This window comes from Moschus berezovskii, chromosome X, assembly GCF_049115385.1.
Source record: "Moschus berezovskii isolate FMDL1 chromosome X, NW_MosBer_1.0, whole genome shotgun sequence".
Lineage (NCBI taxonomy): Eukaryota > Metazoa > Chordata > Mammalia > Artiodactyla > Moschidae > Moschus > Moschus berezovskii.
In genome coordinates this window covers 99,044,905-99,060,653 of record NC_142488.1, presented here as the reverse complement: position 1 = coordinate 99,060,653, position 15,749 = coordinate 99,044,905, and the positions used below count along the sequence as shown (strand labels likewise).

Below are 15,749 nucleotides of genomic sequence, written 5' to 3'. Positions count from 1 at the left end.
CTTTCCTGCACTGGAGAAGGAAATGGCAACCCACTCCAGTGTTCTTGCCTGGAGAATCCCAGGGACAGAGGAGCCTAGTGGGCTGCCGTCTATGGGGTCACACAGAGTCAGACACGACTTTAGCGACGCAGCAGCAGCAGAGCAGTTACATTAGAATAATCTGAATATTCAGTGGCAAGGGTGAGTTAACAGCATTAAGGTTCTGGAATGGATTGGGTTCATGTTACTTTAAACAACAGGTTGGGAATAGTTAGGGCATTCAGGAAACACAAAGACCAGCTATACATGCTACTATTAAAATCTAGGAGGTTCTTTTTGAGCCAAGATTTTCAGTCAGCTAAATATGAAAGGGAAAGCTACAAACAGCAAAATCTCTGGAATCTGTGCTTGCAGCTATAACTCAAGGAGCAATCTCCAGGTGTATAGCATATAGAAACATGCACAGAATGTAATACGGCATTTCACTTACAATAGCCCATTAGTGTTTTTGTGTGTGTAGCTCACAGAAAAATAAAGCTAGAATTTACAATTGATTATAGTCTTGAAATCAACAGCATTACTGGAAATCAGTATTATCTACCATTGTTTAGAACCTAAACTTTACAGCTAAGATATGAAACAACCAAAGGATTTTGAGAATTTTAGACCCTAATGTGAGCTCATGCTAAAATTCTCAAAATCCTTTGGTTGTTTCATATCTTAGCTGTAACACACATTTTCTTATAAAGGCAGGTCTACGACTATTTTAGAGAGCTACATGTGTCCATTTTTAATCAATAGGAATATTAACTCACTAACCTGCTTTAAACATTATTAATGAATTCCCAAAATGAAAAGTAATTCTGCTTCCTTTCTTAGCCATCAACACAATGTTGTTAATAAATGTATCGCCTCAAAATACTTCCCAATGAGTTGTTCTCTTCACTGGAAAAAGTGCTTTACTATGCCTCCTATTGGGCTTCCCCGGTGGCTCAGCTGGTAAGTCTCATATCAGGTATCAGAGTGATCAAACTCTGCAGAAACCTCTTTTGCTTTTGAACTGCTCTAAATGGTTTTCTGAGAAGGGCAGCTACTTGGTGATGTGCTGTGCAGAAGTGTGGTCTGTCTGTAAATGAGCAGTATTTTTACACATAGGCTGAAGAGATACACAACAAATCGTCCTTAACATATGATATCTTTAATTAAATTGATATTGGTGGGTTAAAAACATTAAGTGAGAAGATGACAGCTAGGGAAATAAAGTGTTCTATGACTATAATAGTGTTTAAAATAAAAGAGTAAGAAATATCAGTTGGCTTTGTAATTGAAGAGAGAAGACAAACTAAGTATTGTCTTCCCAGTTCTTGAACAAGCAGAGGCCACAGGAGAATAATTCTTATGTAAAAAGCACAGGGAAGAAAATTGTCAACTTTTTAAATGTTTTTGTTTCACAAAATTATATGGGAGAATTTGCCCAGTCAGCGATGAGCAACATCAAGATGTAAGAAACATCAAAACTGGGGACATCTAGTGTTGAGTGTCTTGGAGAATACAGCAAAAGAGAAGTTGCATCATTAGATATTATAATTTGGTATGTAACATGTACATTTAAAATTCTGATTAAAGTGACTAAAAATAACTTTTTAAAAAAAGTCAAACGAGAACTTAGGGGGAAGAACTCAAATTTACTCTCAGTAGTGACTGATGCAAGAATATAAACTCTCACTTTGATAAACCTGGATATAAAATCTTGCTGTCTGTATTCTAGGTTTTCCTAAGTTTTCTGTAAAAGTGATTAATGTCAGGTCACCTCTAAATGACTCAACATTTTGAGCTAAAAGGCTGTTTACATAATATACACATTCTTTACTTACAGAGCAAAATAAGCTTAACACTTTTATATTAAAAAACTGGGATACAGTAGGATTAGTAGCACCATGAAAAATAATTCTTCCCCCAAACTGCAGTCTTTTATTTTACTCAGTGTGATTCTTCTCTTAATTGAATTTTTAACGTGCCATTTTAGTTACTGGGTAAAATATATAATCTTCATCTTATAATCCTTGGAGAAAGTCATTCTGGACCCAAAAAGTAAATTCATTTCCTCATTTCGTTCATAGAAAAATAATAGAGACCTTGCTCTGGCACATTGCTGAGGTACATCTGAATCTTCATGAGTTACTAGTCAGCATGTTCTCTTGGTCATATACAGTAGCACCATTGGTGGCAGCAGTGGTAAAGTCGGGGAGAGTGAGACATTGCATCCTGGGAATTTTATATATATATATGTATATATATATATATATATCACATTTAAAAACACACAAAGAATTCTTCAAAATGTTATGTCCTCTTCATGCACACTTGACATCGGCTAATACGTGTCCTCAAGTCTCCTGCTTTCAGCGTTTCTGATTGAGGTTTGCTGGGAAACAAAAAACAAGACTATCAAATTAGCCTTTTCTGGTATTTTAATTCTATTATTGGTTTAATTTGTACTTTAACATTCTATTGTGTTTAAGTAGCTGACTTAATGGTTAACTTTTGGGCAATGCAATCTGTGCAATGACTGGTATGGCCTAAGAGCCATTAGTGGTCATAGGTATCTTAGTGACTCTCCTCCCACCACTCTCATCCTTGTCCATTTGTCTCTCCCTCTCTTTCTCTTATACATTTTTCTAACAGTCCTAGAACGAGGGGCAATTGATAATGAATAGATGATAATACATAACACATAATGGTTACAGAAAGATAATACATAAGAAAAATGTTAACAACTCAAAAGAAGCAACATATAAAAATAGAAATCGAAAAAAACCCAATAGAATAAAGTCCCCTGCAGGCACATGTATTACAGGTGGCCTTACTCATTCAAATACTTGGATGAAAGAGAAAACATCCTGGGAAAGAGACTACTGGACTGGGGAAGCAACACAGACTACTTCAGTTTCTAGGATGGCTTCAGTCTAGTCGAACAGTTGCTCATGTGTTATTGAGAAAGAATTATCATCATGACATCTCAAACCACATATACCTATTATTAGTCAAGTATTTTTTTCTGACCTGAGTCTGGTATCTGAGGATAATAAGCAAGAATAAAGGACATGGTCCTCTAAATTTCTAACATTTGTTGGGTATAAACCATTCACAAACTGCCTCTCTCTTCCTCCAGTACCTCTGAAGGAAGCTTACGACCTCAACTAAAGCCATAAGCACCTTACCTGAACATGTCTGACACATCTACAGTCGCCAGCCAAAAGCTGTAGGAGTTGGCGTAATAGTTGCAGGTCCCCCGCCCATGACACTCAATGAAGGGAGCTGAACGAAACTCTTCTAAGCAGGAACCAGGGGAGGCCAGGGCTTGGCCCGAGCCCTCTGCCCCTGCACTTGTGTGCTAGAAAAGACAAGGGAAAATGTGCCACAATACCCATGAATCTTAGTGAGTATCCAAAGATAAGTGCTGACCTTGGCCAAATATTCAAATCCAGTGAAGTAAATAGAGCCAAAGTTAAGATAACAGTATCCACACCAAAGGTTCTCAACAAAACAAACAGGTAGATTGTGAAAATCTGTTCCAGCAAATGTATTAAAGGGAACACAGTGCTTGGATAAAAGCTATATGAGGTTCAAATGACAGGGATTCCTCATATTAGGAAGAAATGAAGATATGATGGACAGTCAGCTAGGATGACAAAGTAAAGGAAGAGTGATTCATACCATCATGAAGGAATAACCAATCCAGAGAGAATCCCATCCCTGAGGACAACGGGGAATCTGGATGGTCTGACTGTGGACTGCAATCACCACGGCCGGAGCTTCACATACTGCACATCTGGTAAGGGAAAGGCAGAAGGAACACAATCTACAGAGTGAGCACATAGGAAATAGCAGTCCCTCTTCTCTGGAAGCCTTCCTGTTATAAAATCCCATCAAGGGGTCTACAGTGCTCAGAAAAAGAGGAGAGAAATGTACTTTGAGGACTGCTTTTGCATAAGCCCAGCCTCCCAATATACATAATAAAGATATAAATGAAACCTGTAAGTTTTTTTTTAAAGAAACTACAGAACCACTGCTATGGCATTTTCATTTCTATCCTGACGTAAATTTGTATTCATACTTGCAATATGTCATATGTCAATTGACATATATCAATATGTCAGTGTCATAACTGCTGAAAAGTTTGGCTTGGCGTATTGCCCATACTACTTGCTGTTAAAGTGCCCAACTTGAGGGTAGAAATTCAGTACTACTGAAACTGTGCAAGAACAAAGTCTGGTAAACTGAAGACAAGAAACACGACACTTTCTTAATCCCTGCCCATTAATTTTGGCCCAAGGGATATTTATTAACCATTTGGCTATCTCTTTAGAAGTACAACATATGCAGAATACTGGACAAGTACCAAGGCACTTGGAGATGTGGTGTCTGGCTACTTGTCTATAAAATCAAGTAAAGTGCAGCTAAGTCTACCAAATCTTTAATAAAGAGTAGAGGGGACCTTTTGAAATATGACTAAACGAATTTGGCAAAGTTTATCTACCAAACAGAGAATGCCTTTAGGGGATCTTTTACTCCAAAGAGTCGGGACTGTTGAAAAAAAATCACATGCACAAAAATGAATTCCCAGAAGAAGCCCTATTTATCATATTTTATGATTTATTCTTGTCCCTGTCTAGGAGATCTTTACTAAACTCATAAAGATTTTACCCTACCCTCTCCTTGAAAAGTTATGTAGTTTTGGTTTTACCTTTAGGCCTATGATCCATTTAAAGTTGATTTTTGTATATATTTAAGGTGTGAGGTCATGGATCTTTTTTATTTATTCACAGCATATGGTTATCCAATAGTTTCAGCACCATTTGTTGAAAAGATTATCCTTTTTTTATAAAATTATCTGAATACCTGTTTTGTACTCATCTAATGATATGATGGACAGGGAGGCCTGGCGTGCTGTGATTCATGGGTATCAAAGAGTCGGACACGACTGAGCGACTGAACTGAACTGAATGATATGATTTTGGATCTATTTTTGAATTCCCTGTTTTTTATGTTAATCTATATGCCTCTCCTAACACCAATTTTATACTATCTTAATTACTGTAGTTTTGTAGTAATTCACACCATCAGGATATGTGAGTCCTTTGACTCTGTTCTTCCTTATCAAAATTATTTGGGCTCCTCTATGCCCTTTGCTTTTCCATATAATTTTTATTATCAGCTTGCCAATTTCTACAGGAAATATAAAAACCTTATAGAATTTTGATAAGGATTATACTGAATCTGTGGATCAATTTGGGCAGAATTGACATGTCAAAAATATTGCATATTGCATTCCCTGAACATAGTATATCTCTATAGTTACTTAGCTGTTTTTTAAAAAATTTATTGGTGTTTTGTAGATTTTGAGTTTACAAATATTGTACAGTTTTTGTTCATCTTATTCCAGGTATTTCATGTTTGGGTGGCAACTGCAAATAATTTTTCTATCATAGGAATATAATTGATTGCTATATATCCTGCAACTTTAATAGACTCACTTGTTAGTACTAGAAAATATTTTATAGATTTTTGAAGGAAAGGGTAAGATTTTCTATGTAGACTATCATGTTACCTGTGAATAAAGATAGCTTTATTTCATTCGTTAAAAAAAAAGAATTCCCAAAGGATTGAAGCAAGTACATTGAAAAGGGCTCTATGAATTTGCTATTAAGAGTGGCTGAACTAGGCTTAACCTTTATATTTAATGTCAAAGAAACTAAAGTTTCCAATGATTCATCCTTTATGGTTACTAGACTCCTAGATCAATTGGGTCATGATCAGAATGAAAGTGGCAATACCTAATATGCTTAGGAGGTAAAGTTAAAACTACCCGGGTTCTAATGTGGCAACATTCTATGAAATCTTTATTAACAGTACCTCCTCTCCTCTTAGATACTCATGCTCCAAGTCTCAGCTATCAATTTTCCTTCCCATAACTAATCAAATGCCAAATCTTATTTATTCTATTAATGTGGTACATGTAACCCACTGAGAGTTCCAAACCACTCCTACTAGGACTATAGCAATATGCTAAATCTACCTGGTCTCTCTACCTCTGGATTATCCCCTCTGGAATCATGTTACACACTGATGCTTCTGTAATCTTCCCTGAAATGTAGCTCAAAAACTTCAGAGGTCCCCATTATATACCAAATAAATTTCAAACTAAAACCTGACACTGAAAGCCTTCTACTGACTGGGTACAAATTAACTTTCCAATCTCTTCTCCCTCTGCACCCTGTGGGCCCTAGTAATATATTCTAGACACAACAGTCTACAAATCCACTCCCATTTTCTCTACCTAGAATGCTTTTCTCCATTATAAATACCTGTCTCAAGTCCTTTACATCCTTAAAGGGCTAAGCAGTTCAAAACACATTTCTTCCATATAGTCATCTCAGATTTCTCCAGTTGGAATTAAATATCCCCTTCCTAATACTTTCATAATACTTTATTAGATTTATTGCAGCATTGAGCCCAAACCTAATACATATTAATTTATGTATAGTTGCCTAATGACTAGATTGTGAGGATTTTTTTTTCTTTTTGGTATATTACACTAGTATATCACTGGTCCTTGTCAAAAGAAGATCCCCAATAAATATGGATCAAACTACATATTGAATTGAACATTATAAAGGTTCCTCTGTTCTACCTAACCTGAGAGGAATATGGTCAGATCATTATCTCTGGACTCATTTCTAACGAGCTAAACTAACTGGAGATCAGCAAATGTCAACGGTATACCCATTTCTCACCGACTAATGAATGGCTGGATGCTCTGCCCCTTCAGGGGTTCCATGCTCATTGGCATGGGCTCTGGGGTGGAGAGCCAGTAAGAATAATCATTTCTTGAAGCAAAGTTGCAAACATTATTGATGTTGCAGAACATGAAAGGCATGGTACTGAAACGACGAAGGCAGCTGCCGGCTGTTCCTGGGAAGAATTAGGGAGAAAAAGGAAAAGTGTCATGATAATTAGTTTCTTCTAACATACTAACAAACAACCTTTCAAAAAGGAACTTTTCCCCCTCTCTTAGATGATAACCAGGTCTTCTCTGGTGACTCAGTCAGTAAAGAGTCTGCCTGCAATGCAGGAGACCCATGTTTGATACCTGGGTCAGGAAGATCCCCTGGAGAAGGAAATGGCAACGCATTCCAGTATTCTTGCCTGGAGAATTCCATGGACAGAGGAGACTGGTGGACGATAGTCCATGGGCTCACAACGAATCTGACATGACTGTGACTAACACTTTCACTTTCTAGATGATAACTACATTCTAATTCTTCAATTATAAGATGTACATTTACTCATATTTTAACATTTCTAAAATCAGAATATATCTTACAACTTATATAGACACTTATTATGCTAGCTCATTATATATTCCCCAACACTGTTTTTAAACCAGTGATGTGTCTTATAAACAACGGCACCTTATGGCGAATATTGAGTAATTTATTATGCAAAAATGAAGGGCACACACTTAGTCCTTATAATAAGATAGCACTATTTCCTCTCCAGTATGCCTTCCCTTCTTCTAAGACATCCCTAGTATGTGTCTTATGTGGGTTCCCCATATCTTTAAGCCTAGGGACAATTATAGTGCTGACTAATATGCACAGCAACCATGGACAGGTTTGGAAGTAAATAATACAAGGGATAAAAATAAATGAGGGAGAAAGGAAAGATGTGAGGGGGTAAAAAAAGAAAGGAACTAGAGCAGTGAAATTTCTGAGCTGGTAGGGACAATAACATCTCTACCTGCAATCAGGCTTTTCTTTTCTCATTTACTCACAAAGAATGATGAAAAATGATGTACCTCCCTCACATTTTTAAGTTGACACCTCAAATTTTTCATCAGAAGTTTAAATTGATACTGTGCCAGTTATTAAGATATTATTGTCTCTTGGATCCAAACCCACCCTTCTATACTTGGTAATACTGGAGTGTGGAATTTTGAAAACCACATTTCAACATTACCAGCTGTCATTTCTAGTGTTTTGTGAATATTTATATTTAAAAACAAACTTTGACATCACTCTTTTAAATGTATCCAATGTAATTATTTGAAACAATAAATCTTTTTAAAAGTACAGAAACTCATCTTTAACAATTAGAAGTTATACAATGCTCCTTTTGCATTGCATTTCCATTCCACTTCTCTCACACAGTTTTATCCTAATGTATTTTTTTTATTATTCAATGTCTTTTACTGAGGATCCAATCATATTCTCTGAAACAAGAATTTAAAATATTTTGATTTTCTGTGACGCTAAAGCTTTACATGTTACATATTGTTTTGAATGGTCATCATCATAATTACTATTAATTCACACTGATCAAAAAATAGGTTATTATAAATTTTGATACTGTCTAAAAATTAAATTATTAGAAATGCATTTTCTAATGAGATGGATTAGAAGTGAATTATAGAACCTGAGTTATCAGAGACTTTAACAAAGCCATTATTTTGAATTATTCCTCTGAATTTGTCTCTTAGAGGTTTTTATGTTTTAAGGCAATATGCCATGGTATGAGTCTTATAAAATGGGAGATGGGTGGTTGTGAAAGAGGATATAGGAAAAGAGATTATCTAAAGCATATACACAGGCAGTTCAACTTTAGGAGAAAGTACATATGAAAGCTGAGGATTTGTAAACTAATTCCATTAAAATTATACATTGGAAATTCCTCATGTATCCAATGGGGTATGCTTATCTCAGGCTGAAGATGATTTATAAAAGATCAATAATTCTTAAAATTGGTGGATTGTCACAATCACTGGGTGGAGAAGGCAATGGCAAGCCACTCCAGTACTATTGCCTAGAAAATCCCATGAATGGAGGAGCCTGGTAGGCTGAGTCCATGGGGTTACTCAGTCGGACACGACTGAGAGACCTCACTTTCACTTCTCACTTTCACGCATTGGAGAAGGAAATGGCAACCCACTTCAGTGTTCTTGCCTGGAGAATCCCAGGGACGGGGGAACCTGGTAGGCTTCCGTCTATGGGGTCGCACAGAGTCGGACACGACTGAAGCGACTTAGTAGCAGCAGCAGCAGCAGCACAATCACTGGGAATTTTTATATTATAGTTTTGGAATGGGCCTAGGAATCATTTCAAAAGTTCCCCAGGTGGAAAATCATTGATTTAGCCTAATTTATACTTTTTTCAGAGGAAAAAAAATAGCTCAGAGAGGTGAATGACTCAAAGTCATGTGAGAGCAAATGAGAAAACTGACATAATTGCAAAATGAATGGGTTTGCAATTGGTAGGTGCTACAAACAAACCTATCTTCAAAACAGAAACAGATTCACAGACACAGAGAAGAGACTTGTGGTGCCCAGCAGGGAAGGGGTTCGGGGAGGGATGGAATGGGAGTTTGGGGTTAATAGATGCGAACCATTACATATTGAATGGAAAAACAACAAGTTCCTATTGTATAGCACAGGGAACTATATTCAATATCCTGAGATGCATCATAATAGAAAAGAATATATATAAATATGCATATATATATATATATTCTTTTGTGATTCTGAGACCAGAGATATTTCCATCCATGTCTCTAATTAGTAATGATAGTTTTATTTTTAAATTAATTTATAATTAAAAAAACACTTCCAGAGACTTCCCTGGCAGTCCATTGTGGCACTGAATAAGTCACTTAACCTCTTAGCCACTTTGTGTGTGTGTGTGTATATGTATATATATATATATAAATACAATAGTTGCCCTATATATTTCTTGATTATTTTAGTTTTGAAAATCAAATTGTCTAAAGAATATGAAAGTGCTTTTCTTTCTTTTTTTTTTTTGAAAGTGCTTTTCTTTTTGGCTATACCACACAATTTGTGGGATCTCAATTCCCTGATCAGGGACTAAACCCTTGCCCCCTTCAGTTGAAGTGCAGAGTCCTTCCCACTGGATCGCCAGGGAAGTCCCTGAAAGTGCTTTTTAATTATAAATTAAAACTGCTAAGTCACTTCAGTCGTGTCCGACTCTGTGTGACCCCATAGACGGAAGCCCACCAGGCTCCCCCGTCCCTGGGATTCTCCAGGCAAGAACACTGGAGTAGGTTGCCATTTCCTTCTCCAATGTGTGAAAGTGAAAAGTGAAAGTGAAGTCGCTCAGTCCTGTCCGACCCATAGCGACCCCATGGACTGTAGCCTACTAGGCTCCTCCAGCCATGGGATTTTCTAGGCAAGAGTACTGGAGTGGCTTGCCATCGCCTTCTCCGAAATTAAAACTAACATTACTAATTAGGGACAGGGATGGAAATATCTCTGGGTCTCAGAAAGAAGAGAATAGGAGGATGTGCATAAAAGGAAGGTCTATAATGACGAGAACATGGGTGTTTGGTTGCATTTATGCTGTAGGCTACCTACAGTGATATGGAATTCTGGTTATAGTCCCCAAGCGTTCAAAGATAGGGTGATCACATGAACTCTCAATACTCTCATATTTTGAAACTATAAAGTTTTAATAGACTAATGATTCTGGGTATGCATTTTGTTTTTTCAGACAGAACATTTTCAGTATTGTCTGTTTCCTCCACCACTACCATCTTTTTTATATACCGTAGTCCTTTCACTAATTCAGCACAGACTACGTATGTATTTAGTGAGGTGATTGTTTCCTTAACATCAAACCTCTTATTTTTATTCTTTGCCTAGGCATCAAGATATCTCCAATTTGATCCCAGAATGAGCCCTGGCATAGACCCTGCAATCCTGTATCCCACTTGAAATATTGGGTACTATCATGATGTTCCTATGACTGAGGCCTAAGCTGTACTTGAGTCAGGTCTAGTTTATAGCCTCTGCATCTGAATACATACTATGACAGCCCTTGCTTGACCAAATACACACATTTTGAAAAGTTATAGGGACACAGTGGATAAGAGATCCCATTTTTACTTTGCATTACATTTGTGAATTTCAAAATTTGTGATGTTCAAAAACTTATAATGCTTTCTGTTCACTTACTGCTGCTGCTGCTAAGTCACTTCAGTCGTGTCCGACTCTGTGTGACCCCATAGACGGAAGCCCACCAGGCTCCCCTGTCCCTGGGATTCTCCAGGCAAGAACACTGGAGTGGGTTGCCATTTCCTTCTCCAAAGTGTGAAAGTGGAAAGTGAAAGTGAAGTCGCTCAGTCGTGTCCAACCCTTAGCGACCCCACGGACTGCAGCCTACCAGGCTCCTCCATCCATGGGATTTTCTAGGCAAGAGTACTGGAGTGGCTTGCCATTGCCTTCTCCGGTTCACTTACTAGATTAGGAGTTTAACATTTATAAGCTTGATTATCGGTAGAAGTTAGATTCTCACAGTAAAGAGAGAATGGACTGAAAGGAGAAAATGTAGAGAACATTATCTAAAAGATAAGAGTATGTTTACAATGAAGATTTGTCGATTGTAAAATTAGAAAAAGATTCTACATAAGGTGGGTCAGATGGTAAAGAATCTGCCTGCAATGCAGGAGACTGGGGTTTGATCCCTGGGTCAGGAAGATCCCTTGGAGAAGGAAATGGCTACCCATTCCAATATTCGTGCCTGGAAAATTCCACGGACAGAGGAGGCTGGCAGGCTGCAGTCTATGGGGTTGCAAAAGTGTCAGACACGGCTGAGTGACTGACTGTGAGTGAAAGAATAGAGAGATGCACTTTGTCCAAGGTTACTCTAGAACCTAACAAGATTTTCATAACAAAACAGAAATGCATAGTAAGAAATAAGATGCTGATTATCTCACCCAAGTCTTGACCATGAGCTCTTTTATTTCCTTGTACATACAGGAGAGAAAAGCCTTCATACACCTGGATGGTTCCCTGCGGGCATTGTGGAGCATCTGTTGTCTGGCTGTGACGTGTGATGAGAAACCCATGGGCGATAGAAGAGGTTCCAGGGGGACCTGGAGGACCCTGCAATCCATCTGGCCCAGGGGGACCATCCAAGCCACGAGTACCTATTTTCCAAAAAACCATCAGTATACAGAATTAAATGAGCTCTGATTCACTATTATGGCTATTGATAAAATATTATGACCTCATTTGATTAGTTAATTTAGTCAATATTTATAGAATGTCTACATAGGCACTGTCAGATATCACAGATTTGGAGACAAACAAAACATGGTCCCTGTCCTCAAAGAGATTTATTTTTTTTTTTCCCTTCTGGAACTAGTTGATGACATTATAAATACTGAGTGAACGGAACACTAGATGGGAAGAAGTGATGCTCATTTGGGGAATTTGTATGTTATCTAGTCTCTCACTGTACTAAAGGAGTCCAAACTCCATGACAAAATCTCAGTCTGCTGTTTAGTTCATCACTTAGAAAGGAAGGGTGTGGTTGCTGTCCGTCTACCAGTTTCAGTGCTGAAAAACATTTTCCTTTGAATCTGTCTGGGGAATTATTCTCAGGCATACATTCTTGTTTAGAGAATAGGCAGGGTACTCTAAGGAAACTTTTTAAAATGTCTAATTTCAATCTGTCACTGGTTTCTGTTCTCTATTTGGCCACTCGATTTGAGCTTATTAAAAAAATTCTCTATATACAGGCCTTTGGCCACTGTGTGTATAGATTTTCACTTGGGGGAAATGTCACAGCAATGCCTGTATGTGATGAAGGTGACACGGACTTGTTTCTTCCCTAGAAAGACAGTTAATGAAATGGCAGGGTGTTGGTTCTAGGAGCAACAAAGACAGCACCAATCTGGTTTGTTGCTACTGCTGGCTTTTTTGTTTGTTTTACCAACACAAACCTTTATATTTGTTATTTAGAGTTATATTTACATTATCTACAGTTGTAAAAACACGGAAAATTATCAGAACAGTTAAGTACAATGAATACCTGAAAAATCCTCATTTTGAGGAAAAGCTGATTTTCTAGGGCTGTAAAAACATTTAAAATGAAAACAACCTTCCTGTGTTTCTCTTATACTGGCAAATCTGTGTCATCCTATTTTTCCCAAGCAACAGACTCCCCAGCTAGCTGTGCTCTCTCAAGAGGAGGCTTTCACAGCTCCAATTGGAGGCCATATGTCCAGAGGTCTCCCAGACTCAAAAACTACTATCAGCAGCAGTGTTTACTTGTCTCACCTGGCTGGCCTGGCAAACCTGGGTCTCCTTTGCGTCCTCCTGCACCATCAAAGCCAGGGAGTCCATTGCGTCCAGGTTCTCCTGGAGGGCCAATTGGACCTACGGGAGAAAGCAGTAGGGTTTTCAAATGTGCATAGAATAAATCCACATCCAGATAGAGTTGGGACACTTGACATCCATGAGTGGCACTGAATTCATAATCTGGTTTTGTCTTTAATTCAGATAAATGAAAGACTAGTTCAAGCCCAGGATGAAAAGATGCAGACAAGGATTTAGGTTTAATTTTAAACAATCTTTTTGCCTCTGTGGAGAATTCTATAATATGGCAGTTGTGTTCTCCTTGCCTTCAGAACAAGACATAGCACAAGGCCCAACTTTTGTCATATATCTCAACAAAAGGCAAGGCTGTTGCTGCCTGGTATACTTCATTTATGGAAAGACTGCTGTTAAGCCACTAATAAACTAGAAAGACTGAAGTTAGTTTCTAGTTTTCTTTTAGAATCACAGTTGGCTGCAAGTATAGAGTGAAATGGCAAATTAGACAGGATTTAGTTTAAAAATCATAAGACCTCACAGTGTGGAAACTAACGGCCCATCAAATCAGCCTTCTATCCTTCTGGTGGTTGGGACAGAGAAAGCATCAGATCTTAAATGCATATGAATTTCATTATAGAGATTTTAAAAACATTAACCTAATCATTCAATTAGGATAGCCAGATGAGCGAGAAGAAATTGGACTGGGCCTAAAAGAAATTAGGGCATGAGAAATGATCCTTTTCAAGAAAGGTTCAAAAAGAAAGTGCGACCCATGGTGGTATAGTATTCTACTAGTTGCTGAGACTCCTGTTGTCAGAGACAAACTCTGACAAGTGAAAGGAGAATGAGGGAAATGTTTGCAAATACATAAGGCTTAAAAAAAGATGATCTACAAAGGTACCTGGTAAACCCTGAGGTCCTGGGAGTCCTTGTAAACCTTTTAATCCAGGCTGGCCTGGAATCCCTGGTGGGCCAGCATCTCCTTTGATTACAACACTCTGTCCTGAAGGACCAGGTAATCCAGGGGGACCTAAGAGGCAAAATACATAAAGTTGAAGGTAGGGAAGAGAAAGGTTGGAAAGAATGAATGCCAAAATAAACCTCAGATAAGAATTGGTTTGAGAGAAATGAGTTACATGTATTGGAAGTTACTATGTCTAACAGAAATCTGTTTGGGAAAATACCTTTATTTCCCCCAAAGAGCTGAAAAAAAATAATTTCTTAGGGTCTTATTTGTCCATAGATTAGGGTCTATGGACAAATTAGGCATATAGTCCCTATTTTCAAGCCTTGAAGCGTGATTTGGTTACTAGAAAATCTAATCTATTGCAAATCTGTGAATATTGGTGTCAAGGGAAGACAGTTCTGTTTCCTGATGAATCCATTCTGATTCTAACGTCATTTATAGATCTTGTTTGTTGAGTTTGTCAAGGGAGCCACTGAACTAACTAGTAGAGGAATTTAGTAGATACCCTGTTGCATAGTTTACAGGAAATCTCTGTAAGTCTCTCAGCAAAAGGAACTATTTTCATATTAAAAATATAGAAACATACCTATGAGACTTGCTCTTGTGATCTGTTCAATTGAATACGGGAAAGTTAGTATGAAAGGTAAAAAAAAAAAACTCAATGAAGCATTCTTGTTGGTCCTGTATCTATCTTAAATTTAAAAGGTCTGTTCTTGATATTACATTCTTGAAACAGAGAGCTTGAGAGATTAATATAATAAAAAGAGGGAGAGTCCTATTTCCCCTCAGTTGTTGGGGACTGAAACTCTGAAAGTTTCAGCTGAAAGGCAGAAAGCAAACTTTCAAATTCTTCAATGAATTTAAGCATCAGGTATAACTAGCTCCAGAAATAAGTCTTACCTGGTGGGCCAATAAGTCCTGGATCCCCCTCAGGGCCAGTTGAACCAGATACTCCACTGGGTCCTTTCATGCCTACAAAGAAGATACAATTGCATAGCAAAGCAACAGGGTCATAGCCTCTACCCAGCCAAATCAGGAATTGTGTGTCTTCTCCCAAAGGAATTTAATGTAAAGGGGGAAACTGCAAAACATCCCTTCAAATACCTGGAAATCCTGGAACACCAGGGAGACCAGGATCTCCTTTCATTCCATTGAGACCTGGCCGGCCAGGGTTACCCTGAATAAATAAAATCATTAATTTTAGAACAATATTGGGGGCAGAGAAGGAAGTGAGAGCATAGGTGGTATTGCATAGTGATTTGCAGCACTGGCTCTAGAGTCAAAACTTTTAGGATTCAAATCTCAGTTCACCTTTTACTAGCTTGTGTGACCTTGAGTTGATTGTTTATCCTTTCTGATGCATCATTTTCTTACCTCTAACAGAGAAAATAACAGTATCTACTTCATGAAGTTGTTGTGAGGATTAAATGAGATAATTCACATTAAGTACTGAGAAAACTGATTGGCTATGATGTGTACTTAATGGTAGTTATCATTCTATAATAGCTATATTATATTATTTATAATATAATGGTAATTATATAATGACAATAATATTTTATTATCATTAATGAAGGCACTTCTTTTGAGTGTAGCCTTGATGTAGTAAGTGCGTGAATTAAAATCCAA

General features: G+C 37.7%; 1 protein-coding gene across 1 annotated transcript in view; it reads right to left on the bottom strand.

The window, feature by feature from the left end:
* Positions 1-1,161: 1,161 nt before the first annotated feature.
* Positions 1,162-15,749, bottom strand: part of COL4A5 (collagen type IV alpha 5 chain) — a 273,861-nt gene continuing 259,273 nt past the window's right edge. The window contains exons 43-51 of the mRNA XM_055438264.2: positions 15,225-15,297; positions 15,021-15,092; positions 14,055-14,183; positions 13,118-13,216; positions 11,770-11,982; positions 6,777-6,954; positions 3,697-3,811; positions 3,201-3,373; positions 1,162-2,404 (exon numbers count right to left, since the gene is read on the bottom strand). Of these exons, the coding sequence (XP_055294239.1) occupies positions 2,323-2,404; positions 3,201-3,373; positions 3,697-3,811; positions 6,777-6,954; positions 11,770-11,982; positions 13,118-13,216; positions 14,055-14,183; positions 15,021-15,092; positions 15,225-15,297 (1,134 nt within the window). The 3' untranslated portion in view covers positions 1,162-2,322. The remainder of the gene's footprint in view (positions 2,405-3,200; positions 3,374-3,696; positions 3,812-6,776; positions 6,955-11,769; positions 11,983-13,117; positions 13,217-14,054; positions 14,184-15,020; positions 15,093-15,224; positions 15,298-15,749) is intronic.